Source organism: Anomalospiza imberbis, chromosome 8, assembly GCF_031753505.1.
Source record: "Anomalospiza imberbis isolate Cuckoo-Finch-1a 21T00152 chromosome 8, ASM3175350v1, whole genome shotgun sequence".
Taxonomy (NCBI): Eukaryota; Metazoa; Chordata; class Aves; order Passeriformes; family Viduidae; genus Anomalospiza; species Anomalospiza imberbis.
Window position 1 is genome coordinate 23,016,916 of NC_089688.1, and position 25,432 is coordinate 23,042,347.

At 54.0% G+C, this 25,432-nt stretch overlaps 4 protein-coding genes across 7 annotated transcripts in view; 3 read left to right on the top strand and 1 right to left on the bottom strand.

Moving 5' to 3' along the window:
- WBP1L (WW domain binding protein 1 like) overlaps positions 1–8,218 on the top strand; it is a 59,430-nt gene extending 51,212 nt beyond the window's left edge. For all 3 annotated transcript variants that reach the window (XM_068197942.1, XM_068197943.1, XM_068197944.1), the window contains 2 exons: positions 4,318–4,479; positions 5,884–8,218. In XM_068197942.1, the coding sequence (XP_068054043.1) occupies positions 4,318–4,479; positions 5,884–6,623 (902 nt within the window). In that variant the 3' untranslated portion in view covers positions 6,624–8,218. The remainder of the gene's footprint in view (positions 1–4,317; positions 4,480–5,883) is intronic.
- CYP17A1 (cytochrome P450 family 17 subfamily A member 1) lies at positions 7,547–16,661 on the bottom strand. The gene is made up of 8 exons (XM_068197941.1): positions 16,060–16,661; positions 15,439–15,577; positions 14,691–14,920; positions 14,394–14,480; positions 14,094–14,303; positions 13,683–13,852; positions 13,495–13,598; positions 7,547–13,254 (listed from the first exon to the last, which is right to left on the bottom strand). The coding sequence occupies exons 1-8, from the start codon at positions 16,381–16,383 to the stop codon at positions 12,986–12,988; spliced, it is 1,533 nt and encodes a 510-aa protein (XP_068054042.1). The 5' UTR covers positions 16,384–16,661; the 3' UTR covers positions 7,547–12,985.
- Positions 16,662–17,191: 530 nt separating this feature from the next.
- On the top strand, positions 17,192–20,392 carry BORCS7 (BLOC-1 related complex subunit 7). The gene is made up of 5 exons (XM_068197946.1): positions 17,192–17,361; positions 17,737–17,799; positions 18,242–18,285; positions 18,701–18,721; positions 19,167–20,392. Exons 1-5 carry the CDS (start codon positions 17,221–17,223, stop codon positions 19,216–19,218), a joined length of 321 nt encoding a protein of 106 aa, XP_068054047.1. The 5' UTR covers positions 17,192–17,220; the 3' UTR covers positions 19,219–20,392.
- Positions 20,393–20,809: 417 nt separating this feature from the next.
- On the top strand, positions 20,810–25,020 carry AS3MT (arsenite methyltransferase). 2 transcript variants are annotated; one of them, XM_068197948.1, is made up of 11 exons: positions 20,810–20,956; positions 21,258–21,280; positions 21,773–21,900; positions 22,007–22,157; positions 22,230–22,366; positions 22,641–22,710; positions 22,943–23,024; positions 23,111–23,242; positions 23,348–23,490; positions 23,880–24,014; positions 24,816–25,020. In XM_068197948.1, the coding sequence occupies exons 1-11, from the start codon at positions 20,830–20,832 to the stop codon at positions 24,912–24,914; spliced, it is 1,227 nt and encodes a 408-aa protein (XP_068054049.1). In that variant the 5' UTR covers positions 20,810–20,829; the 3' UTR covers positions 24,915–25,020. The 2 variants fall into 2 exon arrangements, with proteins under 2 accessions (XP_068054049.1, XP_068054048.1); XM_068197947.1 differs by having other exon boundaries at positions 20,834–20,910; positions 21,240–21,280.
- The last annotated feature ends 412 nt before the right edge of the window (positions 25,021–25,432 follow it).

Below are 25,432 nucleotides of genomic sequence, written 5' to 3' on the forward strand. Positions count from 1 at the left end.
TCTGACTTCCTGAGTTTTGTGCTCATGTCAGGCTTACAGCTCTGAGCTTACAGATCGGTGGTGATTCTTTTACTTTCATTATAGGTTTTGGTGCTCTGGCAGGGAAATCTCTTGGCAATAATCAGCTCTTCAACTGTGTCTGTTTCACCTTTGCTTCCATCACTACCCACCTGTAGGCACCACCAGTGAATTTAACCAAAAATATAGCAGTGTTTCTCAGGACTCAGTTGTTTTTGGGCTGGAGAGTGTTGCAACTTCTGGCTCTTCCATAAACCAAGAGCAAGATTGAAATTGCCTTCAAGTCTAGTGGTCTCCTGGTGCCTATTTCGCTCCAGACTGGTACTTTGCTTCTGCTCTGACTGTCCATCAGAAGTTGTATTTCCAAAGTCACTGTTTGTTTTTTATCTGTCATGTTGTCCTAAGATTGCCACAAACTTTTGTTCCCGGTGGTCACTGCCAGGTGGCTGTGGAAAATACTCTCAAATCAGACATTTAATGGCAATTTTGGCTCAGAATGTGTCTCCCAACCATTTTTTCTTTTCCAGTGAGTGCAGCAGTAGCTCATCACAATGCTGGTGAAAAACAGCTCGTATCCATTTGGGAAGAAAAAACATCTTGAAGAGCAAGAGGAAGGCGTTTGGCAACAGCGAAGGTTTTTGCGGACACTGAACACAACCAGAAGCTCAGTTTTTCTTGGCTTTTAGAGGCTTTTTAATGCCAAACTTTAGTTGCCGCCATACATCTTGCCCATTTTCATCACAAGGCAGAATTGGTACCTGTTTTTACCCTGAAGGAGGTGTTAGTGTGTGCTGCTGCTGTGCTTGGCCCCTACGTTTCCTGCTCATGTAGTGTTGTCTTTGGGTGAATTTGCAATTCCCCTCCTGCCAAATGAGCTGCTGGCTGCACAGGCCAGTGGTCTGCTCAGCTTACCTCCCTGCTGCTGGTTTGAAGCCAAGCCTCACCAGGTGTACAAATGCACAGCTCAGTCATGAACATCTTCACTGTTCACTCCATACTTTTAGACATAATATTTACAATTGCACTTGGCCTTGGAGCATAGCTTTATTCTAAATAAACGACCATACTATATATTTTCTATGCTTTTGCTGTTTTCTGTTCTGCAGCCAAAACTGCAGCTGTGCCCAAACTCCTGGCAAGGGAGTGTTGTAGAGCATTTATGGAGGCCCTGAACTCCCAGCACTGTACTGGACTTGCAACCAGAGCTGCGCCCAGTCCTTCTCCCAGCACTGGCACCTGTGCCCAAGTGACACCCAGGGAGCGAGCGCCTCACGTGCCTCAGCTCCCATGGGTGTCCCATGCTATTGCTTCTGATGCACTGGGGGCTTTCCAGCCCTGCGGTGAGATGTGCTGTGGGGTGCCAAGGTGGGGACACAGCCATTAGAGAGGATGCCAGAAGCCAGGCCAGCAAATGACTCTGGTGGGCACATGCTGCTCATCTCCTGCGATCATCCAGGCAAGTCCTCCAGGCTCTGCTGAGTCCTCCATCCAGGCTCATGCTGAGTCAGGGGTTGAGTAATTCCTAGAAGCTCTAGGAAGTGTCAGCAGTTAATGAAACCAGGCAATAATGTGGTATTAGTGGGTTCTTTTTCTGGAAGTTCTCATGAAAAACAACAGATCTCATCTGCTCACATTTGCGAGCGTGCACGGACCCTTTGCAGGAGAATGAAGGTGTTGTTCCTGGCACTGAGGCCAAATTGCAATCCACTAAATTATGGTGTGTTTACTTAAATGCCACCTGTGGTTTCAGTAGGATCCAGCATTAATTTATTATCCTAAACTGTTGTATGTTGTTACTGCGTGTTGTTAACAGAATTGCCACACCTCTTCACAGGAACAGCTGAGCTTACTCTGACCCCTACTCTGAGCTTGTACATCAGTTTGTGTGCAAAGCACTTTGGGACTTTTTTTTGGAATGGGTAGAGAAGTTTTCTAAAGAAATACTTTTTTAATCTTCTGGATGCAGGCTTGGGTGGGAGCAGTTATTCCCTGCAGAAATATTTGGCTGCTACAGCTGAGATTGCTTAACAGTGGCAGTTCTCCAGGACATCTTAACTAATTAAGTGCTGCTTGCTACCATTGTATCTAGACTCCTTGGGAAAGGACATGATCAAATGTGTTAAAAAGCATCTGTTTTCATAACTGTAGCTAAAATCCCTGGATAGCTGGGTGTAATTTTCCATTGTTATTGAACTCATGATCATGGACTGCTCTTTGAAAATAAGGAGTACTTAGGAGATGAAGTGCAGGCCTGCCTCAGTGCATGGTGGCATGCTGTGCCAATGACCTGGTTTTGATGAGTGTATTCTTGCTTCCTCAGCAAGCAAGAGCCAAGGGACCTTCTCTTAGTAAGAAATAAAGTGTATTTATTGGTGAGAGTCTTCAAACTGTGAGGCAGTTGAAGTATTGCATTTGTGTACCAAGATTTTCGTAGTGATAGAGGCTACAGAAATTGTTGCAAATGTTTGACTTTGGAGAGAAGGGTGGAATGGATCAATCCTTTTCGTTTATATAAAAAAGCTTTTTTTAGAAACAGGAGGGTATTTGGAGGTCAGTGACCACATTCTCATTTTGGTTTGGGAAGTGTAGAGAGCATTTTGAGTATTTTATCCTTTGCTTCTCTGGAGTGAAGATCACAGTCTCTTCTCTGGTCAGCGTGGTACAGCTGATCAGGCTGGCCAGAGAAACTGCCCAAGAACCTTCATTTCCAGCCAAGAATAAAAAAAGGGAGTGGGGGAATATGTAATACCTTAAATTGATAGCAGGTTTTGATAAGTTTGGTGGTAAGGCAGGTTCCAGTTTGATTAGTGAAATAGATTGCACAAGGCAGAAGAGAAATTTCAGTTTGCTGTGCCAAAATACATGAGGAATTTGGGTTACGACACAGGGAGGTGAAAGTCCCCACTCAAAATGCTCAGAGGCACGATATGGCACATCCCGTTCCCCTACAAACAGCCCAGTGCAGGTCTCTGAGATGGATGATACAACTGCCCTTTGTCCTGAGCCAGAGCAATACTCCTTTCATTCTTCAAATTCCTAAACTGTTCACCTTTCCCCACCTAGCTCTTAGCAGAGAAATCATAGCAAACACAGCGGGAGATGCTGAAAACATCAGGGTATTGTAAAGGCGTGACTAGAGGTTTTTAGTGGAGAGAGAAGAGCAGTTTGATACCACAGGATAGAGTGGCCAAGCTGAAAATGGGCTGTGGCATTAGGAATCTCCATTTTGACTGCTTGGGAATAATGAAGAGTGGCAGAGGTGTTACAGAAAGAAAAACAGTGTTGTGATCTCTAGCGAGGAGTGGCTGCCAAGCCTATGTGTTTCTAAAGGAAAAGCTCTCGCAGTATCTTTAGATGCAAAAACTGAGCTTAAAAAAAAGCGTACAGACGCTGGGGGTAGGTCGAGCTGCCGGCTGCAGTTGCAGGAGACAAAAGCCTAATCTGGAGTGAATGTTCCAGCGTTTTGAAGTGTGTCTCGGAAACATTTTGTAGTGCATGCAAGTGAGAAATATGTGGAAAGGGAGAGCTATTCCACATGTTAGAGGGCGTGGGTAAAGTTCAGGAAGTGGTCTTTTAAAATTCCCTTTTAAGGAGCAGTGTACATAGGGTACAGCAGTGCACAGAAACCAGCCATGACCACAAACAGAGCAGAAGTTAGGTTTCTTGAGGATTCAGAGAGGGAGGCTAGTTTAATTTAATTTTGGATAATTTAAGACGTTGAATACAAAAATAAGTTTTAAAAATATTTTGAGACATTTATGAAAAAAGAGCATGTTTTTGTTAAACATAACAATGAAGGATTTGGGCTGGAAATTAAAGAGCAGTGCAAACAAAAGCAAAACATAGTGCTTGGGGTTTTTCTCTTCTTCTGTGGTCAATCTGCAGAGTGTCTTTTGTGTCTTGATTGTTATTTTCAAACCAAAGTGACTGTGGGAGGCAAGCTCAATGCTATTCACAGCTCTGCTCATTTTTGGCTAGAAGAAATGGTAACCTAAGGGTAGGAGCAATGGAGGGGGGAGCCCTGTCTCCATATTTGGTTCTTCTCCAGAGTTGTACCTATTGAACATGATCCACATTCTACCAAAGTGCGTTCAGAGTTATCCATTCCTGGCAAGGCTGAGTCGCAGTGTCCCACACAGGCAGGAAGCTCAGTGTTGAAGCCTCCTGGCCTAATGAATATTTCTGCCTTTAGAGCAGTGCAGGTTCAGATCCAGGCTTTCAGATGATCTTCTCCATTGGCTTCTTGGGGTTTCCTGCAGCTCTCACACAATGGCTAACACTTACTCTCCTCTGCTGCAGGGTTTTGGCTGGTGTGGACCATCATCATCATCCTCAGCTGCTGTTGTGTTTGCCATCACCGCCGCACCAAGCACCGCCTCCAGGCCCAGCAGCGGCAGCACGAGATCAACCTGATCGCTTACCGGGAGGCCCATAACTACTCGGCCCTGCCCTTTTATTTCCGTATGTACCTCACACTGCTTTGCCTGGAGACCGTGGGGAGCACGGCAGCAGCGAGTTTCCCATGTTAGGTGGAGGGAGGGGGCAGCAGTTGGGCTCAGCAAGAGGCTGTGGGAGCTTTGCTGCCTAACCATGGCATGCAGTGAGGAGACGGTGTTGGATGCATTTGAACCCCCTTGAGTCTGGAGTTGAACCACATCAACTACAGCACCTTCACACCCACCCCTGAGACTGTAGCGATTCCCTGGGTGTTTTTCTGCAAAGGTTCTTTACATACTTCATTCAGGACTTTGTGGATGTTCCTCCTTTCCAGCCTGGACTTGCTGCTTGTGGGACTGAGGTGTGGGAGGTGGCTTCAGAAGATGTGGTCACACAGACTGGGAGAAGGGAGTCTCAGCAGAGACTCTGCTGGCTCCCACCCTGTGCTGTGATTCCCAGGCCACACTGCTGGCGAGCAGCCCTAGGACTTTGCATGAAGGAGCTGTTGCCCACAACTCCGGGAAAGTGCAATCACTTTGTGCTCTCCTTGTGTTCTGCTATGCTTTGCTAGAACAGCAAGTCTCCTTCTGACTGGAGGTAGCAGAGATGAGTTTCCTCTGACACTGTTGAATTGAATGTATGAGCTTGCTTTTCTTGTTAAGCTCTGGCAGTCACCTCAGAAATCTTCCCCAGCAGCCTTTTCCTCCCCAGCCCCAGGGATATGCAATTGCACATGGAAAATTGCAGTGCTATACTTAAATGTTTCCAGTGTTTAAGTACATTCTGTCTGTATAGACTGTTTTGTTGCCTCTTAAGAAATAAACAAAATTTTTCATGGGTTGGAAGGCTGTAAGTACAATAAGCCAAACTCTTTTGCCAGTACTGCCAGTTTATTCTGATTGCACCAGAAGAATTGAATCCAGCATTAAAACAGCAACCAAAAGCCAGGATCTTCAAGTTCCTTGTAACTGCCCATGTCTCTTCATATTTGCACAATGCTTTGTGAGATTAAATCTTTGATCTTGAAAGTGGAAATTCAGCTGAGAAGGCAGTGTTGGAAAGGCCTGGGGAGTTGTTCCCTCCAGCCATCACAGGCCATCCTCCAGTGTGGTTTATGGGGCTGTATTGGGGTACACAGTCCAGGGAGGTTTGCCTGGCAAATATAGAGAGAGCCGGGAGATCAGCCTGCTGTTCCCAATTGTCCGTCTCCTCCTGTAATGGTGCACTCCTCTGCCGTGTTTGCTGCTTCTCTAAAACATGACACGCCTCACCTGGGACGAGTTCTGGCACCCCTTTGTGGAGCCCGTTGTGCTGTTCAGAGGGAAGGTGCTGGTAGGTGACAAATGCCATACTGACCTGAATTAGTGACTCGTTTCCTCAGATAAACTGCTCCTGAAATAACTTCTCCTCCTTGCCTCCCACTTCTAGGGTTTTTGCCAAACTATTTGCTACCTCCCTATGAGGAAGTGGTGAACCGACCGCCGACCCCCCCGCCCCCGTACAGTGCCTTACATCAGCAGTGTGTCCCAGCAGGCAGCAGTAGCACAATCCCGGACACGCCCAGGACCCTGCAGCCAGCACAGAGCAGCTCTGCAGCACCCAGCAGCAATAACAGCAGTACTGACAGCACTGGGGCGCCCGGCCGCGGGGACCCCGAGCCCTCCACCGCCATGCTGGGCGAGAGAGCCGTCGCCAAAATGCAAAGCGTCGAGCCCGGCAGTACCAGCACAGGAGCCGAGCTAGTGGAGAGGGCTGGTCCTGATAAGGATACAGAGTGCAAGGAAGAACTGCTGAAAGGTTACAGCTCTGAGAGCTTAGAGCAGAGCAGCGCCATTCCTGACGCCAAGGACAAGACCCCGGGCAGGCAGCGCCGTTTCACCGGCGACTCAGGCATAGAAGTCTGCGTGTGCAACCGGGGCCATCACGACGACGACCTCAAGGAGTTTGACGGGCTCATCGATGACGCTCTGGATGGGCCCCTGGACTTCTGTGACAGCTGCAGCGGCCGTCCCCACGGGGACGAGGAGGAAGGGCTTTTCAGTGCCACGGAGGAGCAGCACCGCGAACACAGCCACCACCACCTGCCCCGGCAGCCGGTGTGTGTACTCTTGAACACAATAAATGAGCAGGACTCTCCAAACTCTTGTACCAATAACTCCCCCAGCTAAGGTGGTGGAGTGGAAGGGAGAATCGGGGGAAAAAAAAACAAATAAAAATGGAATAAGAGGATTAAAACTTTAACAGGAGGAAAAGGTGATACAACCTTCTTTTTTTTGTTTATTTTTCTTTTCCCCCTCCAATATAATATGGGGACTAGACCTCGAAGGCCCAGCTTGTGGGGGACAGGTCACTCTGGGTTTTGTTAATTGTATCTGCCCTGCTCCATGGAGCAGGGACTGATGTTTCTAAATGAGACCTTCTAAAGAATGGAATTTTTCCAACGGTGATTTTGGTGATGGTTATTATGAGTTTGTTGGTTTTAGTTTTCCGAAACACTGCTTTATCTTGCAATCAGTAAAACTCAGCAAATCTCACCCTGGGAGGATACCAGATCACCATAAGGCTTCAACCTCCAGGTGTCTTCCCAGAAGCAAGCAGCTTCTGACAGTGCCGGCAGTCAGTAGCCCAAGAGTTCTGGTTTGATATAGTGCTCTTGAGGCATTGGGGATTTCTTTTCATCTTTTCTCCTTTTTTTTTTTTTTTTTTTTTTTTTTTTTCCCTCATGTTACGTTTCCCTGAAGCTGGTGAATGCCCAAATACATCAGCCATCAGCCCTATAACCTCTGGTGCTTCAGTGTTTATTACAGCAGGTAGGAAGTTTCCCACTTGAAGCTGGTGACTGAAGGACCAGTTTCTTCTAGAAGGAGTGCTAGTCTACCTTAGGCAGTTTGAAAAGAAAGGGTTTGCAGAAATTTGCCTTTATGTGTCATTTTTAAATGCAGGTGTGTTCCTTCAATGCCTCCAAGAGCACAGTTAGCAGTAGAATCCAGGCAGCTGGGCTGCCTTCCAAGTACTGTGGTCTCCGAATGACCTTTTCCCGGTGTGCTGCAAAAGGGCTTGGATTTATTTTTGTCCTTTTTTTGCACCCCGATAGCAGCACACTGGAGTTCAGATGACAAAAGAACAGGGCTCTCCTTGGCCAGCGTGCCTTCAAGCCTTAGCGATGCATGTTGAACAAATGGAGACGAGAGCTCCGTCCATTGCGAAAGGGATGATTTACCTTGTAGATGTGGAAGACCTGTGCAGTATTTTTTTTTTTATCCAAAAGTTTGGTGCGATTCTAATGATGACCACTTAAAGAAATGAATGTGTTTTCTTTCTTTTCTTTTTTTTTTTTATGGTGGCAACTGGCTACTGTATAATGTCTGTGAGCGTGTGTGTGTGACTGCAATCCATGCATGCGAGTCCTACTGGTAATATGAAAACCTGCTGTAAGACTGCAAGAAAATTTACTGTAGCTTTGCTTTAATAAACAGTAGAGATTTTTGTTAGTAACAACCTGAAGGAAGAAAAAAAGCAAAAAAAAAGGAAGAACTGAAACTAACATTCCCTAGAGTGCTCATGTGGAAGAGAGCACAGTTCAGACTATGTAACTTGTTCTCGGGATTTCTCCCCATCCCTTTTATAATTATGGTCGTCCAGATCATTACTGTTACGGGGAAAAAACCATTGAAACCTGAACTTGGACATACTCAGATCTGATTGAAAACCAAAATCAATTTTAACTAAGGTGGAAACCAAAATATAATGCCTTTTCTGATAACTTGTCCATGTGTATGTGTATCATTTTGTGAGCTAAGAACAAGATCTGTCTTTAGTTTATGGATTTGTTTTGTTATTCTACCTGGAGGTCTGTTGGCACTGGCTGACTGCAATGCAAGGAAAGTGGTGCTTATGCCAGCATTTTACCTGCACATTTGAGGAGAGCACTCTTACCTTACAGGGTTTGGAAGAATCTCACTCCCTTGCCCATCAAAGCCTTTCTCTTTCCTCAGAACAGCTGATAAGGACAGCTCTTCAGTTTGGTTTTTAGTGTGCTCTTAAAAATGAAGGACATGGATTTGGATTCAAGAGACCTCATTCCTGGATGTCTGGAGCCTGGAGACGTGGATGAGTGGTAACAGAGAGGCTGTGTGTGCCCCAGAGCCTGGCTGTGTGGGGGCTGGTCACTTCAGTTGTGTACACTGACCACATGGATCTTTTGAGAAGATAATTAAAGATCCCCAGTGCCACCCCCAGGGATTCTGTACGTATTGTATGTGGTTTTGTTCCTCGCACCACAGAGGAAGCTAAAAAATCGTATCAGTCTGTAAGGACTGTAAGGAAAGGAATGGGGTTTACTGCTGTAAGTCCTGGGGGTGGTCCTGTGCCAGTGGGGGACCCTTTGCCAACATTTATGTGGCATAAGGAATCTCCATATTTGCTTTCCAGCCATCCCACTAACGGCGAGCGAATCCTCTGGATGTGGAGGTAAGTACCAGTAAGCCAAGCTGATGTTTCTAGTTTTAAAAAGTCAGGAAGAAGCAGTGGTGTGCCTCTTCTGACTCCTGGAGGTTTTTGGGGCATTTTGAGACCATAAAGAAATAAATGGGGCACAAACCACATCTCTTCAGCTCACAAGTGCCTGAGGACTGGTAATGGCTTTCAGTGCTTTGGGATTTTAGACCTGCAGCCAAAGGGAAGCTGGTATGGGGAGGAGGAGTGGTGCAGGGCAAGATCTGGGGCATGTGAGCTCCTTGGACATACCCTGACTGGTGCCTCTTCAGGCAGGCAGAGGACTCCCAGAGCTTCAGCTGTGGAGCTTTAGAAAGGTGCTTGACCCTCACATGTGTCCCTGTGTAGGAAGCCAACGTGGTCTGAAGAGAGCTCTTCTCCAAATGCACACTGTAAAATGCTGGAGGTGTGAGGGCATGGGCAGATGTGCATCTCCAGCCCTGGAGTACCAAACCCTACCCATTCCCAGCTATAAGGGGTGTTCTGTTGGCCGTCATGAATATGTCATTTCCAAACTGAGCTGCAATAATGCAGCAGGTTTTACAGCAAATTAGTGTCAGTCTAGTGCTCGGTGTTCTGCTTACAATGTGCTCTAGGTGTGCCTGCCAATACTCCTTGAAGTCTGTTTTTGCTGGAGTCCATGGCCATGTGGAGCTGCTTACATGGAATGTTTTCGGCCACTGGAGCTGGCTCTGAGGGCAAGGACCCAGCAGGTGTCCTGGTGGGCTGGGGTTGTGTTATCTGGGGACAGGTGAAGAGCACAGTTTGGTGGCTCGGTGAGTGTCCTCTGGGCACAACGGGGGCTCCTGGGATCGGTGGGTACTGCAGCATCTCCTTGGCATCCAAAGGACTTTTCAGCTCTGCGATGATGCAAACTCATCATCTGGGAGCACTGGCAGGATCTTCCTGCCACATATCATTGCATGTTTGTACAACCCTGTGGATGGGTGTTGGCTGAAGATGGAGGAGGAGGGAATTGTGCCTTGATGCTTGCTGGCAACCTGCTCTCAAAGCTTTGCTTGCCTAACTTTAGGCTAAGGAAAGCCGAGGTGCAGTTAATCCTCTGTGTTACACAGTTATCAAAAGCGTCCTGGGGCAGGAAGCCTGGAGAAAAGCAGAATGAGTGGCTCCACTGCCAGCATGAGGCTGTTCTGCCTAGCGATGGGAGATTTGGGGTCCCTGGGCACTCCTCAGCACTCGGGGATGTGAGTCAGTGGTTCTGAGTTCCTGCTCTGCACTGCCAGGGCTCCCCAGCTGTATCTCCTCTGGTTCTCTGCATGCCCTGGCTGGGCTCATCCCAGCCTGACCTGCTCCCGGCAGAGTTTGGCAGGGAGCTGGGGCACAGCCCAGCTCCGGTGAATAAACTCCTTTGCTGTCCTGAATGAGGCTGCTGCTTCCTGGCCCCCCATCACCACCTGTGCAACACATCCCAGGGAGGCTTTTGCTGCTGTTTTTTGTTTGTTTGTTTGTTTGTTTTTTCTTTAGTTTATGTAGGAAAAGCCAGGCCGGGAGGGGGGAAGACAGGCAGCCCCTGGCTCAGGCAAGCCCTACAGCATCCCACAGTGGGCAGCCTGGGAAGGCCAGAATGAGTTGCCTCTTCGTCAGAGCTGGTTCCCCCCATCCTTGCAGCACAGATCTGTTTTTATCAGATGGGACCGGTGCCCGCTGCGGGGCCGTCGCGACGGTGGTGCAAGCACTGCAGTGTGTGCCGGGGGGGTGACAGGCTGCCGGCTTCTTTTCTCGATTTGTTTTCGACCGGCAAACAGCTGTGTCCTGAGGTTTGTGCTTACTCAGCTCTCCTGGCCCCACGCCCGGTGCAGAGCCCACAGGTATTCCAAGCGTCTCCTGCTCCTCCTGGGCTGGCCGTCACTCTCCGGCACAGTCCAGGGTCAGCCGGTGCTTGGTGCAAAGACGAGCCTCTCAAATTTGGAGGGCTTCTGAGCTGAGCCCTGTGGTGCAGCTGGGTCAGCCGAGTGCTGTGGGGATGGCTTTGCCCCCCAAAATGAGTTTGTGCGATGGAAAGGCTCAGGCTTGCTCTGCCCAGTGCCCTCAGCAAGCTGCACATGTGCTTCATGGTGTACCCAGGAAACTGTGGGAATGAAAAACCTCCATTCTTTCCATCGTCACCAGTTCCTCCCTCGCAGACCCCCTTTGCCTCAGGGAACTGGAGCCAGTGGTCCAGGTGAAGCTTTCTGGTGGAGCCAGGGGTTTGGGTGCAGCAGCACAGCCCCGGAGCAGCTGTCAGGATAGAAATACCAGCCGGGTGATTCAGCAGTGCCTCTGCCCACTCCCAGAGCAGGGAGCAGCCGTGCCGGGGGCTGTTTACCAGCTCACAGAGTTCCAGGCAGCTGGTTCTGGGCACTGAATTTCACCAGCAGCATCTTCTCCCGGTGGGGAGGAGGTGGGCTGGGTAGGGGGCAAGACACCCTGCAGCAGGGCCCAGCTTGGGGTGCTGGGATTTGCAGCATGTGCTGGTCTCCCAGCCTAGGGCAGCACATGCCAGCCCTGGCAAATGAGGAAGGTGGATTGCAAGAGGCTGTGGCTGGAGGCATTCTCCAGGTTAGAAACATCCCTGGTTCAAAGGTGCAAGGTGCCTCAAGGTGCATTTAGCACTTATGTGGGTGTATTGGCAAACAGCAAGGTGTCAGCCCCTTGTTGATTCTGGCAAGGAGAAAATCCTTTCCTTTACCAAGAGCAAAATCAAATGCCTTGGCAAAGGGGTACAAATGTGCTGGAGGTTCTGTTGATGCTCCTGGAAGCATCACAATGTTACAGGAGACTGGAGTGGAGCCTCCCTGCCAGTGTGTGCTACCAGTGACAGGTGACAGGATCTGGGGCAGGGGAAGGACAAGGCTGGGGAGGACAAGGCCAATCCCCAGGGAAGCTCAGGGCATCATGTTTAGCCAAGTTTTCCCAAAGCCCATTCTGAGTCCCATCCCACTTCACCCATACAGCTTCAGTGTGCCGTAGCAGAAGTAGAGGGATTGGAAACCCAGTGGCACCCCTGGTGTGATGGAAACAGGCAGGAAAGCAGGGGGGTATGTGGGGTTCAGCCCTTAGAAGCCATCAGAGACTCTGTGCAGCAGCAGTGGGGCTGGGCTCCTGCTGTGCTCCCTCTGCCCAGCTTCTGGTGGGTCAGCTGCTCAAATCAGCCTGAAGATTGCCCTTGGGACAGGTATGTGCATGGCAGTTCTTCCTCCAGCTCCTCCCCACCACCCTGAGCCCCCAGGAAAATGGACTGGGAGGAGGGAGGATGCTCCTGGTATTGTGCCAGGCTGCAAATGCATTGCCTTCATCATCACCCTCGTGCCACAGGCTGACAGGACCCATTTGGCATTGGATGCCGGTGTTGAAGGGGCTGCATGAAAGCCAAGTGCTGGGGTTTGAAAGAACTCACACACTGAGCAGGAGGTTTAGTGGTGGGGAAGTTTATATCTGTTTTCCTGCCTGCCAGCAAGAGAGAGGGCAGGGGGGAAATGAGGGGGTGTGCAGGGCTGGGGTGTCACATTGTGCTGGGGCTCTGAGAGGCTTTCCTCTCAGCCTTGGCTGCTTTCCCTCCAGGGGCCCTGAGCCATAGCTGTGCAGCTATTTAGTTAAATATTAAGAGGTCAAGTAATAGAGAACCAGAAACCTAATTACAGGCTGCCCTCCATGGCACAGTAGTTTTTGGCAAAAGCAAAGCAAACACGGCCCCTTGCGTTACGAGAAGGTTGTGCTGCTGCTGCTGCTGCTGCTGGAGCGATGGCCAAAATCCAGCCAGACAGTGAGTGCTCAGGATAGTGAGCAGGCAGGAGCTGCCAGGCTGCTGCAGGGAGGCCACAGCCTCCCAACTGAGCCAGCAAGTGCTCCCAGCAAGTTGTGGGGCCACCATACATCTCACACTTAACCCTGTCCTCCATCTCCTGCCCAAAAAATAGCTGGAGCCATGCTGTGTTGGGAATAGCTTTATCTGGATAAACCCCATTCATGGGGCAGCCTCTGTGGTCCCACCCACCATCCCCCTATCCCCCTGCCTGGAATCCAGGGCTCCTCCCCATCATGAGGCCGCTCTCCAGGCCTCCCTCAGCCTGGCCTTCACCTGAAACTTCTGCACCTGCAGCACAACACCAAACTTGCCCTCCAGTGAGGGCAGGGGCTGGTCCTCAGGGCACTCCAGTGTGAACCTCTGCAGCACCCAGGCCAGGAAGAGGAAGAGCTCCATCTTGGCCAGGACTTTTCCCAGGCAGACACGGATCCCGGCTCCGAAGGGGAGGTAGCTGGGTGAGGGTGAATGGATGTGCTGGCCCCGCTCATCCAGGAAGCGGCCTACAAAGGGAAGGGGCGCAGCTGGCATCAGCAGGCTGATCCTTCTGCCTGAGACCTGCCCAAGTTCATCACGTGTGTGTCCCTCCCAGGAGCTGCAGGAGCAAGAGGTGCGAATGCCCCAGACGGGCAGGAGCAGCATCCAACCTCCCAGCACCAAGCCTCCCCCAGGGCTCAGCCTCTCCTGCTGCACCCACCCGGCTGTCCCCTGGCCCAGGAGGGGATGAGGATCATACAACCCACCAGGATTGAACTCCTCAGGCTTGTCCCACTCCTTCTCGTCGTGGTGCACAGACCAGAGGTTGATGATGACCCTGGCACCCTTGGGGATGGAGTATTCCCCAATGCTGCAAAGCGGACAAAGAGTGAGGCAGTCGCTCCCTCCCCACAGTCTCTGCCCATGACCTGGATGTGCCCCAGGGGCGTCTCACCTGGTGTCGGCAAGGGACACGTGTGGGATGAGCAGGGGGGACACGGGCCGGATGCGCAGCACTTCACTGATGGTGGCCTCCAGGTAGGGCAGCAGCGGGCGGTCGCTGAGGTGGGGGTGACGCACCAGGCCGATCTTGTGGTCCATTTCCTCCTGGATCTTCCTCTGGATCTGGGAGGAATGTAAAGACCATTGCAGGAGCCCAGGAAGCAAGGTGCCCTGTGCACAGGGGGGTACACCCAGCATCATCCACGTGTCCTGTCAGCTTGTGTGGGGCAGAAGTGCCCACGGCCTGATCCTGCTTATCTGCAGAGCCTGACTTCTCTTTTGGCACCTGCCTTCCCCAAAACTCCCCATGATGTCCCTGGTGCTGGAGGGAACCCAAGCCCCTGATGTAGGGTGCAGACCCTACCTCGGGGTAGTGGAGCAGGTAGAGCACAGCCCATTTGAGCACAGTCGTGGTGGTCTCCACACCAGCCCCAAAGATGTCCCCCACCGTCATGAGGAGGTGGTCATCAGTCAGCTCCAGCCCTGGCTCCAGAGGGCTGCTGTTCTCAGCACTGAGCCTCACTTGCAAGAGGGCATCCATGAGATCCTTCACGGTGTCTCCGCAGAAAGCTTCCTGCCGAGGGACATGCATGAGCCAGGCTGTCCTGGGCATAGCGCCCACCACCCCAGCTCCAGCATCGCCCTGTCCTGGCCCTGCTGGCACCTTGTGTTCAGCGAATTTCTGCTGGAGCAGCTGGTCCCGGACCTGGAGGCATTTCTTCAGCAGGGCCAGGTCTTTGTTGGGAAATATCTGAGGGAGAAAAGCATATTACAACAGTCTACAGTTCAGCCCAGCCCCTGCAGGCCCCCAGGCAGTCACTCTGTGCTCACCAGTGTACTGGCTCTTGTGGGTCACCAGGACAGGGACCCTCCTAACTCAGGGGCCTCCTACAGGACCCATCTCAGCTCCTTCCTCGCATGTGAGGTGAGAGGAATGGGCAGTGCTCATGTTCTTGCTCACCTGGAGCCAGGGGAAGATGTCCACCAAGCTCTCCTTGGCCACGGTGTCCACGATACCCTGGCTGTACTCCAGCATGGCCTCAAACTCGGGGTCCCCACGCCGGTATGAGGAGTTGAAGCAGAGGGAGCAGACCACGTTGGTGACGGCCCGCGTGAGCTCGGGGGCCATGTCCAGGGCCGTGTCCTGCGCAGCGCTGAGCGTCTCGCACAGGGATGCAGCCTCCCGGCAGACTGGGGTGGAGGAGAGGCAGGCCAGGGGGTGATGAGGGAGCGATGATTAAGCCAAGGGGGTGAAAGGGGCAGCTGGGAGCTGGAAGGAGGGGTCCCCTGCTCATTCAGGGTGTGCAGCCTGCAGAGGCCACCCACCAGACAGGGCTAGGCCCTGAGGGGCTGGGATGGGCAGAAGGGACAATGCTGAGTGCTGGGGAGGAGCAGAGAGAATGGAGATGTGCAAGGATGTCCTCCTGGCCGGAGTGGGGGGCTGGCTTCATGCCTGAGTCTCCCCATCTGTGAGTGAGTGGAACTAAAGTTCAGGGTAGAAAACACATGGAGCGGTGTTGGTAAAGTACAGGGGATATAAGGAGAGGGACAGAGCCCCTGCCTGGCAAGCTGAGGGGAGACCAGGGGACATGGGCTGAGCCCCTGTCTTTCCTTGGTTCCCAGGGAATCAGGACACTTGAGAAGAAGAAGTGCAGCGTGAGAGGCAGCCAGAGCTGGGAGGGAGGCTGGGGCTGGAGGGAGGCACTTACTGATCCTCTCGAGGGCGAGCGAGCCCTCCCCGAACATGGAGAGGGCAGTGTGCACCAGCTTGCGCTGGAACTTCCAGAGGGGCCCGTAGCTGGCGAAGGCGATGTCCTTGCCCCCCCGGGACAGCAGGTCCGTGGTCACCTGAGGGACACGCAGTCCCAGGGTCATCCCGCTGCAGGGCAGCCCCGCTCATCTCACCCCATCCCAGAAATGGTCCGGGGGGCCAGAGGTTAATGCAGGCAGGCAAAGCGCAGGACATGTGGTTTGCTTTCCCCCTGCCAAGGACTGATACAGAGGTTTGGGGACAGATGCGAAGGTTAGGGGCTCTAGGATGCCCAGGGAACTTAAGGGGTGCAGGGAGCCTGGTAGTACCTGAGCCCACATCCCCGTGCCCAGGGATGCCGCCAGCTGCAGGAAAAACAGGCATCCTCCTTGGGACGGAGCATGACAGGGCTGGCCCTGGGGAACAGGGTACGGAGGGGCCGCCCTGTCCCTGGCTTGCTGCAGGCAGGATGGGGAGGGGACACGGACCCTGCTGCGTGCCAGCGTCTTCCTTGGGAGCGTCCCCCTCCTCACCCCACGCCACAGTGGGAAGGGGTCCCCAAGACCTGCTGCCGACTCACGGTGCGGGGCCGTCCGGCGAAGTCTTTGCCCTTCTTCAGCAGCACCTCCCTGGCGTGCCGATAGCTGTTGACCACCACCACGTAGTGGGAGCCCATCCAGAGGGCGTAGAGGCTGCCGTAGCGTCCCTGCAGGCGCCACAGCCGCAGGTGGAGCTGGGGGTGCCCGGCCAGCTGCAGCAGGCTCCCCACCAGCGGCAGGGCCGGCAGGCTCCGTGGGCGCCCCAGACCTGTCCCCGTGGCCATTGCCAGGGTGTCCCTCCGGCGCGCCAGCCGCCAGGTGCAGAGCAGGGCCAGGGCCAGCAGCAGGGCGCCCAGCAGCGCCATGGCGGGGCCGGCTGCGGGGCTGCGGCGCGCGGGGGGCCCTTATAGCGGCTGCGGGGTCGTCTCCTTGACTCTGAGGCGGGCTCGGCTCCTTATCGGGGGGACAAGGAGGGGGGAGCCGAGCGCTGGGCCCGTGGCCAGCTCCGCAGCTGTGGGCGCATGGCGGGGGGCGAGGGCAGCGGGGCCACGGCCACCCTGGGTGGCCATGGGGGAGCTGCTTCCAGCGCGCTGGGGGCCAGGGGATGCCCAGGGTCGGATCCGTCCTTGGGGTTCCATCCCCAGGGCCCTGCGGAGGGCCAGCGGTGTGGGGACAGCTCGAGGTCCGTCCTGGGTGTCGTGAGCACAGCTCGGGGGTCTGGCGGGGCACTGGAATCCATCCCCAGCCGGGGAGCGGCACAGCAGATCCGGGAGGGAATGGGCAGCGCTAGAAGTGTTGGTAAGCCCGGAGCATCCCTCATCATGCGCTGCTGTCAGTGCTGGGGAGACACGGATAGCACTGGACGCTGCTGGGCAGCCCTCGGCAATGCTGGTGAGCGCCGGTCAGCCCCTGGTACCATTGGTCAGCCCTGGTCGGTACAGGGCAAGTACTGGCCAGGGCTGAGAAAGTACTGACCAGGTCAGCGCTGGTCAGCCTTGGTCTGTGCTTGTCAGTGCTGGGCAGCCTGTGGGTGTCTCTGCCCGAGGCGATGAGGTGTCCTGGGGGAGTCCTTTGGGAACGGAAGCCCCTCCCGGCAGTAACCCCGAACACCGCGGGCTCTGCGCCTTCCCGAGCCTTCAGGCCCCCGGCGCTCGCCGTAGCCGCTCCCGGGAGTAGGCGGGGCGGGGCGCGGGTGGGGTAAGATGGCGGCGGGGGGCGCGGCAGATGCCCAGGCGCGCTTTGGCCACTCGGTGAAGGGGCTTCTGACCGAGAAGGTGACGAGCTGCGGCACCGACGTGATCGCTCTCACTAAGCAGGTGCTGAAGGGCTCCCGTAGCGCCGAGGTGAGCGGCGGGTGCCGCCAGGCGGCCGATTACAGGGCCGGAGCGGAGCCGGGAGCGGGGAGGCCGGCGCAATGCATGCTGGGTGCTGTAGTCCGAGAAGGGGACACATCCTTGTGTCTGGGCAGGGACGGGGACAGCGGGACCGGAATGCGGGCACGGCTCGGCAGCGCCTGGGACTCCGGCGGTGGCAGGCGGGAGGGTGACTGCCAGCTGCTCGTGGTGACAGGTGCGAGCGGTGCCTCAGGCGCTCCCGATGGATGTGCTGTCACGGCACTGCGGTAATCCCCGCACGCTGTCACCCTGCCAGCCGTCACGGGGGCCTCGGGAAACGCAAAGCTGCAGCGTCTCAGCCTGGTCTCTACGTTTGTCTTGCAGCTCCTGGGTCAAGCTGCGAGAAACATGGTGATGCAAGAAGATGCCATCTTGCACTCGGAAGATGTAAGCTGTGTTCTTGCGCTCGAGCAGCAGTGCTTCTAGGGCGGGAGGAGAGGAGGGTGGTAAGAGCAGTTTGCAGCCGTGCTAGGGGAGCCCTGGAGTGAATTACGTGGCTTCAGGCAGCAGGGCTGGTGGCCAGAATAATTTAGTGCTTCCTCAGACCCAGTGCTGCTGGACTCCCGGTGTCCTGCAGGCTGGCCAGCCCTCAAGCTGTGCCCTCTCTGACACAAAGCTTGAGGGACTGTGGGCTGAAATAAAGTACTTGTGTCTCTGCCTGTCCCTAGGAAAGGAGAAGGAAGTGGGCCACTGCTGACAGCTACCAGCAGGGATGTTTTGGAGGCATTGCAGCAAGGCAGTGGTGGCTGTGCTGGAGGAACCCCCAGGGCATTAGGACAGCTGCACTGTGATTTCTGTAGGCATTCATTCTTTCTTTTGTTCGTCACAGAGTTTAAGAAAAATGGCCATAATAACTACTCATCTACAGTACCAGTAAGTAGGGGACACCAGTAAGTAGACATTCTCTCTTGGGGGCTGAGTGGATCCTTCAGTCCTTTTCTGTTCTCCTTGAAGACTTTGCATGTAGCTGCCAGCTAAGACTGATCCCTCTTTTGCGGTTTTTCGAAGCTGAGCAGGCCTTGGAGCTCGAATTTTCCAGCCCTCTTCAGGCTGTTTTGGGGTGGGAGCTGAAATTTTTGCTTCCTGTTCGCCATGCACTGTGTCTCCCATAAGTGTGTATGATGCTCCTGGAACTAAGAAGGAGAAGCCAGTGCTGCTTCTGCCCCCCAGAACTTAATCCAGAAACGCCCTGGAGTTTTGGCCTCTTGAGCCCTTGTTCGACATAACGTAAACCATGACTGAGATTTGTATTTCTAATGCTCTTTTTGTCTTTCCTTTTCTCATCCAGGCAAGAAGCAATTCAAAAGAAGTGAGTTCTGGGAGGACCTGGGGGACACACGTGTGGGGGTAGAAAAGGGAAGGTGATGGAGTTGGATGGGGGAAAGCAGAATGGAAAGATTTTTGCAGCTGCCTTTGAGGCAGATGCTGGCCCAGCAGGATAACACTTCAGTATTGGGAAGAGATGGGAATTTGAATGAAGAAATGGGATTCATACCCAAGCTTCCTTTTGTTTCACTGGTGTGATAGAGCATGTGAGTTGCTTGTGAGAGGAGATGAGGGTGGTGGGGACAGAGCTGTGTACAGCAGGGTGCATGAAGTGAGGTTTCCTTTGTGGGGACACAGAGGGGGCTCGGGGGACCCCAGGGTTTCTCTTTGCTATAGTGTCAGCTCTAGAGCTGCTCTGATCCCTCGGGCACAGGCAGCATAGTCTGGGAGCAGATTTCACCATGAATCTCTTCTTGCTTGGTGCCCAGCGTGGAGCGCTCGTCAAACCTCCAGGACCAGCTGAATCACTTGCTGAAATGAAGGGGAGCCGAAGGCTCGAGGAAATCTTGACCAGCACTGAAGGAGTGAAGTGTTCTCCCCCCTCCAGCCCCTGGGGCTCAGAACTGTGTCTGGATGATGCTGGATGTCAGCTGGGATATGTGCAGAGTCTGTGCTTCTGGGCACATGGCCCCCTCTCGTGTGCCTGCATCCACACCTCTGCTCCAGAATGCTCACCTGCACACCCACACCTGGCTGAAACAAACTTCCCTGAAACTTTGCTCTTCCCAATAATTCCTGTGTCTGCTTACTTCCCATGTAGCATGAAGTGCTCAGCCCACCCCAGCACCCTTGGCAAGAAATGCAGAGTTGAGGCATGGCGTTTAAATGCAGGTGCCTGCACTTTGCCACTGGTCTGTATTTAGCCACAGAGGTGGCACAGAGTGCAGTTTATTTAGGGCATTTTAATCGGTGTGAGCTGCAAGTGCCTGGGTGGATGAGAGGTGCTTCAGTGTAGGCTGCGGTGCCAGTCCCAGCACAGAATTTCTGAAGCCAGAATCTAAGCACACACATCAGCCAGTGGCCTAGCTGGACGCGGTTTGGCTGTCATCCTCCTCAGAGGTTATCTTATTTTCCTCTCTGCCAGAGTTTGGAACATCATCCCTTTGCCAGCCCATATATGCTGCATTCGGCCTTCAACTGCATTCCTTTTCCTGGGCTGCTGCTCCAGCTTTTGATGAAGCAGCCTTGGCTGTGGCGTGTTTGTATCTGGTTGGGAAGGTATCCAAAGGCCTGTCTGGTAAGCAGGCAGCGAGAGCATCAGGAGCTGCTGTGCTCAGTTCTACACTGCTCTGTTGAAGACAAGTGAGCTGTTCACATTCAGAGCCAGCTATAAATACTGAGTCTTGTTTCTGGTAAATCACTTATCTATAGCACTTGGAGTGCACGGGAAGCACTTGTTTGCCTGAGTGTGCTTTTCACCAGCTGATAGGAGTAGGCAGGCTGAGAGCTGACAAAGGCCTGCCACATTCCTGTTGGAATGCTGCTGGAGTCTGGCTCCTGTGCTGCAGAGCCTTCTCAGACTAGATTTCACCATCCCTGCCAGTATTTTTGCCTTGGGTGACATTCTGACCCCAGATTTGCAGGTGCAGTTTGGGAATGAGTTCTCCCTGCGACTTTTTTGCTGGGAATAAAAGCTGTTCTGAACACCACCAAACCACAGCAGTCTGTCCTGGATTCTGTTGCTGGCAGTCCCTGTGCACTGGGGAGACTGTTTGGGATGGTGGGTCTCTGCCCCCCAGGATCCCCCATTCTGCTTCAGCTCAGAGGGCTTTGCAGAGGCAGTGTGACCTTGCTGCAGGTGACTCGTCCCTTCTGAAGTCCTGTCCTCTGCAGAGGCTACAGCAGTCCTGTAGCATTAAATTTGTGTCTCCCTGCCTTTGGGGCAAGCAGGGACAGGGCTGCACTGTGGAGGTGCAGAGCTGTTGGAACAGGCAGCAGGGTGGGTTTGGGGGTGTGGGTGCAGCAAGAACTATGAATGATGGCAGCGTGCTCAGCACGGGAGTGGGGCCAGCAGCCCTCGCTGTGCCTGTGTCCTGCGGGGCTGTGTGCCAGGGGCCTGGGCAGGCGGAAGGCAGGCCCAGGCAGCGTGGGATGCCGGGACAGCACGGGATACTGGGGAGGAGCGTGGCCCAGGCTGGGCAGAGTCCGGCTGAGGCCCTGCAGCTGGAGGCAGTAAGACACCCCAGGGCCTCTGCTGCAGCTGTCCTTGGGGCCAAGGGCTCTGCAAAGCAGGGGAGGGGGATTTACCCTACAGGGATGCTTTGGGGGCTCATCTCTCCAAGGCAGCTGGGACTGGGTTTTTGGGGTGAAGAGATGTTGTCAGGTGCCCCCTGGAGCATCCTATTAGACTGCAAGTTTGGGGGGATTCTCAGGGTTCTGCTGGGGGAGAGCAAAAAGTGCTGTGGTATCTGGGGGAAGAGGGAGATTCAGAACTGTTGGGAGGACCTGGTATGGTGCCCATCTCTGTGGTTTCAGCCACCAGCCCCACATTCCTGTTGCAGTGGCAGCTCCCAGCGGAGAGCAGATCCACCAGGAGGTACAGGTGAGGAGTGTGGATGGGGCAGTTGGGTAGGGGGTGTGTGCCTGGGCTGTGCTAGAGTTCCTGCTGCCATTAGAAGATAAAGCTTGTTTCCGGGCCCAGATGAAAATGCCAGGTGCAGTTGATGGCTTTGCTCCTGTTTCACACAGGGATGGGGGGTGGAGCAACCTGACATTTCCCTGCCCTTGTTCCCTGTACTCCTCTCAGCCAGAGAAATGGTGGCTGCAGCCTTCAAAGTTACTGAAAATGGGAATTAAATTCCCTCCTGCACAAACATATCAGAGCGTGTGAGCAAAGGGAACTGGGGAGGATGGGGGCAAAGGGATGCCTAATCTTACCATAGTTTTTGGCTAGGTGAAAATGAGAGTGCCAGTGCCAGAGGACACGTGAACATGTACAGGCCGAGTGCAGGCATGGCCCCCATGTTTTAGAGCATAGGGAGCTCCCAGGGCTCAACTTGGCACAGTTTAGTGGCCTCTGTCCTTCCCATCTCAGAACTACTATGGCAAAGAGCTGCAGAAATCAGAGGACCTCAAAACCAATGCGTGCATCACCTCAGCCAGGCCTGTTTCGAAACTGGTGAGAGATGCCCTGGAGCGCATCCATGAGGAGGTGGTGGCCAGGTAAACCCCAGGGTCTCTCCTCCACTGCCATATCCCCCTGGGCTGCAGCCCCTTCTTGGCTGTGCCACGGGGCACCTCCACCCAGCTCAACTCAGGATGCACCCAGGTACTACGGCTGCGGTCTGGTGATCCCTGAGTGCCTGTCATCATGCCGGATTCTGGACCTGGGCAGCGGCAGCGGCAGGGACTGCTACCTGCTGAGCCAGCTGGTCGGGGAGCAGGGCCACATCACTGGGATAGATATGACCGAGGGCCAAGTACGGCACAGATCTGGGGCTCCCCATCATCCTTCCAGCAGCACCCCCACATCATTCCCTTCCTCCTGCCAGGTTGAGGTGGCGAAGAAGCACATTGCCTACCACATGGATAAGTTTGGCTACCAAAAGCCGAATGTGGAGTTCTTCCATGGTTACATGGAGAACCTGGGTGATGCGGGACTGGCTGACGACAGCTACGATATTGTCACGTACGTGCCGTGCAGGGCACAGTCACCCCCAGTCCTGCTGCTTCCCGGGGCTGTGGGCTGGGTCTGCATCTCAATGGGTCACTGCTTCAGAAGCACTTGTTAGGAAAAGGGAAATCCCAAGCTAGAGTCTGGGCTACAGTCTGGGAATATAAACTGCCCTTTTCATGGTCAAACTGGTGTTTCCAAATCCTGTGTGAAGTGATGGGATGCACAGCAGCTGGTGGTGCTAAGTGTGCAAGAAGGTGCAAATAAGCCTTGGTCTCCTCCCCCACAGCTCCAACTGCGTGATCAACCTTGCCCCTGACAAGAGGGCTGTGCTGCGGGAGGCCTTCCGTGTGCTGAAGGTGATGGTGCTGGTGTCCGTGGCAGTAAACAGGCTTGGGGTGGCTCTGTTGTTGAACTGCCACTGAGGAGCAGCAAATGGGATCTGGCAAGGCACGGATGCAGGATGGGGTCAGGGGAGGACATCTCTGTGGAGGGGTCCAAGCAGGGTAGGATTAGGGGGTTCCCAATTCTCCTTGCCCCTTTTGTCTCTTTGCTTCTTGAGGCCTCCCTTCACTCCTTGCTGCCCTCCAGCCTGGGGGAGAGATGTACTTCAGTGACGTCTACGCCAGCCAGCGCCTGAGCGAGACCACCCGGAAGCACCGGGTGCTGTGGGGTGCGTAGGGCTGTGGCATGGGGGTGACATGGCATGGGGGGACTGGACCTTTGCCTCCGTTGCCCATGTCTGTGGTCTCGTACCAGGAGAATGCCTGGCAGGAGCCCTGTACTGGAGAGACCTGTACAGCATTGCTGAGGAGGTGGGGTTCAGCCCCCCACGCCTGGTCACCGCCAGCCCCATCACCATTGGCGACAAGGAGCTGGAGGACATTGTCGGTGAGGATCCAGCCACGGAGCACCAGCTCTGGGAAGCTGGGGGAAGCTCTGCTGGGATCCCAGCCCAGGTGTTCAGTGCCCAAGCCACCAACCTCTCCCTTGTAGGCGACTGCCGCTTTGTTTCCGCAACCTACCGCCTATTCAAGGTGCCAGGTGGCAGCCGGACTGGGCCAGGACAGGTCACCTACAGTGGCGGGATTGTGGGGCACGAGCGAGAGCTGGTGTTTGATGCCAACTTCACCTTCAAGGTTTGTGGGGGCATGCTAAGGCTCTGTAGGGAAGAGTTAAAGCTGATGAAGCTGTTACTTAGCATCATCCTCTGTGATCTAGGGGGCAAGCTTTGGTGGAGGGGATGGTGGGTGGGAGCCAAGGGGCTGTGTAAACCCAGGGGAGTGCAAATGTACAGGAAAGGGAGACAGATGCATGCATTGCTTTGTGGTAAAGGTAGAAGTAGAACATCCATGGTGGCTTCCTGGAATGGTTTGAAGCCTGATGCTTGGGTTTTGTGGGTGTTTCTTCAGGTTTTGGGCCAAGATGTGCTCCTGCTTTCACTCTCCCCATCATCTGGCTGGGTGGCTGGAGTCCCCTGGAACACATATCCAGGACCCCAGGCCTGTGACCATTCCTCTGCCCCCAGGAAGGAGAGGTGGTAAACGTGGATGCTGAAATGGCTGCGATCTTGCAGAGCTCCAGGTTTGCGGAGAAGTTCCTGATCCGAGCTGGTGGAGCTAGTGCTGCAGCACTGCAGGGCTGCTGTAGCAAGGGAGTGAAGGTTGGTAGAGGGCAGCTCCATGGCCGGGTTAAGGAACTGGGACATGGGTGTCCCCTGCCATCAGAGTTGCTATGGGGTATCAGAAGGGCTGTAGCATGATACCAAGACATGTGACTCCTTCTGGGCTGGGAGAAGCTCGTGGGACACCAAGAGTGATGCCTGGTGCCTGAGTCGGGACAGACTCTACCCCTACCCAAGTTGGAGCCCTCCAAAGGGGGATCTGCTCTAACTACCCCAAGATATCCATGGGGACTGGTGAGGCTGACAGCTGGACTTCTCTGAGGTCTCCCAAAGGGAGTCATCCTTCCCCTGAGGGGATTGCTGTGCACAGCCTGCCACAGGGAGATGATGGCCCATTCCCATGGTTTCTTCCTGCCCATTGCTCTCCCGCCTGCTGCTGGACGAGCAGGTTGGCCCTGGCTGCCAACCCTGACCCTGCAGCACAAAGCATTATCTGCTGGAAGCCTATCTCTTCTCCTTGGTGGTCCCTGCAGCCTGTAGATGGGCCAGGAGATACAAGTGAGATAATACCCTGCAGCTGCATATCCCTGAAATACAGCCTCATGCTTAGGAAGGGGAGATTTTCTCAGGACTCTATCCAAGTAGGAGGCATTTCTCAGATAAAAGCAGAGCCAAAGTCCCAGACAAGCTCTTGGCTTTTGCCTTGCTGCAGGAAAACGCAGCTGGAGTGACCCAGAGGCTGCCCCCATGATAGCTAAGGAAGTGCCAAGTGCCATTTTCTCAGGTGCCTCTTGCTTCCCACTGGCCTGATCCCGCCCTGGGTTTTTCTCTGTCCCTCAGAAGAAAATCTGTGATCCCTTCCAGCTGCTGGAGCAGCTGAGAGCCCCAGGTCCTGCTAGCTGTCCTGGTGGCACCTGTGGTCCCCCAGGGTGCTGCTAAGTGGCAAGTGGTGTCCCTACACCTCTGTTGGAAGTCAGTGGGGTGAGAGGATGTGGCTCCAGTGACGTCTTCCACCAGAGAGCAAATAAATACATGTCTGAGCTCAGAGGTTGTGTGTTTGTAGCTGCCACAGGGCCATGTGTGCTGTGCTTCCCTGGCAGGGCTGGTGGAGCAGCTTGTGCCTGGTTGCAGTGAGGACCCATCCTGTGAGTCCCCTCACTGTGGGGCTGACCGTGGCTGCATGGCTTGGGCACACAGGCAGGGACAGTCTCTGTCTCACTTGCAGCCCTGCAGCCTGTTCCAGGAGATGGGGGTTGCTCTCTATTTCCTTGTGCAGCACCACTGAGGTTTCTGTTTTTCCTGGACTCCATCTAGTTGGAAAGCCCTGAGTCCCCTGCAGGCATCACACCTGCAGAGTTTTGCAGGGAAATTCAATAGTTCTGGAAAAGCAGCAATGCATCCAGCTGCATCCCACAGCAGGCAAAGAGCAAGGTGGGAGGGCTTTTAGGGTGTGGTGG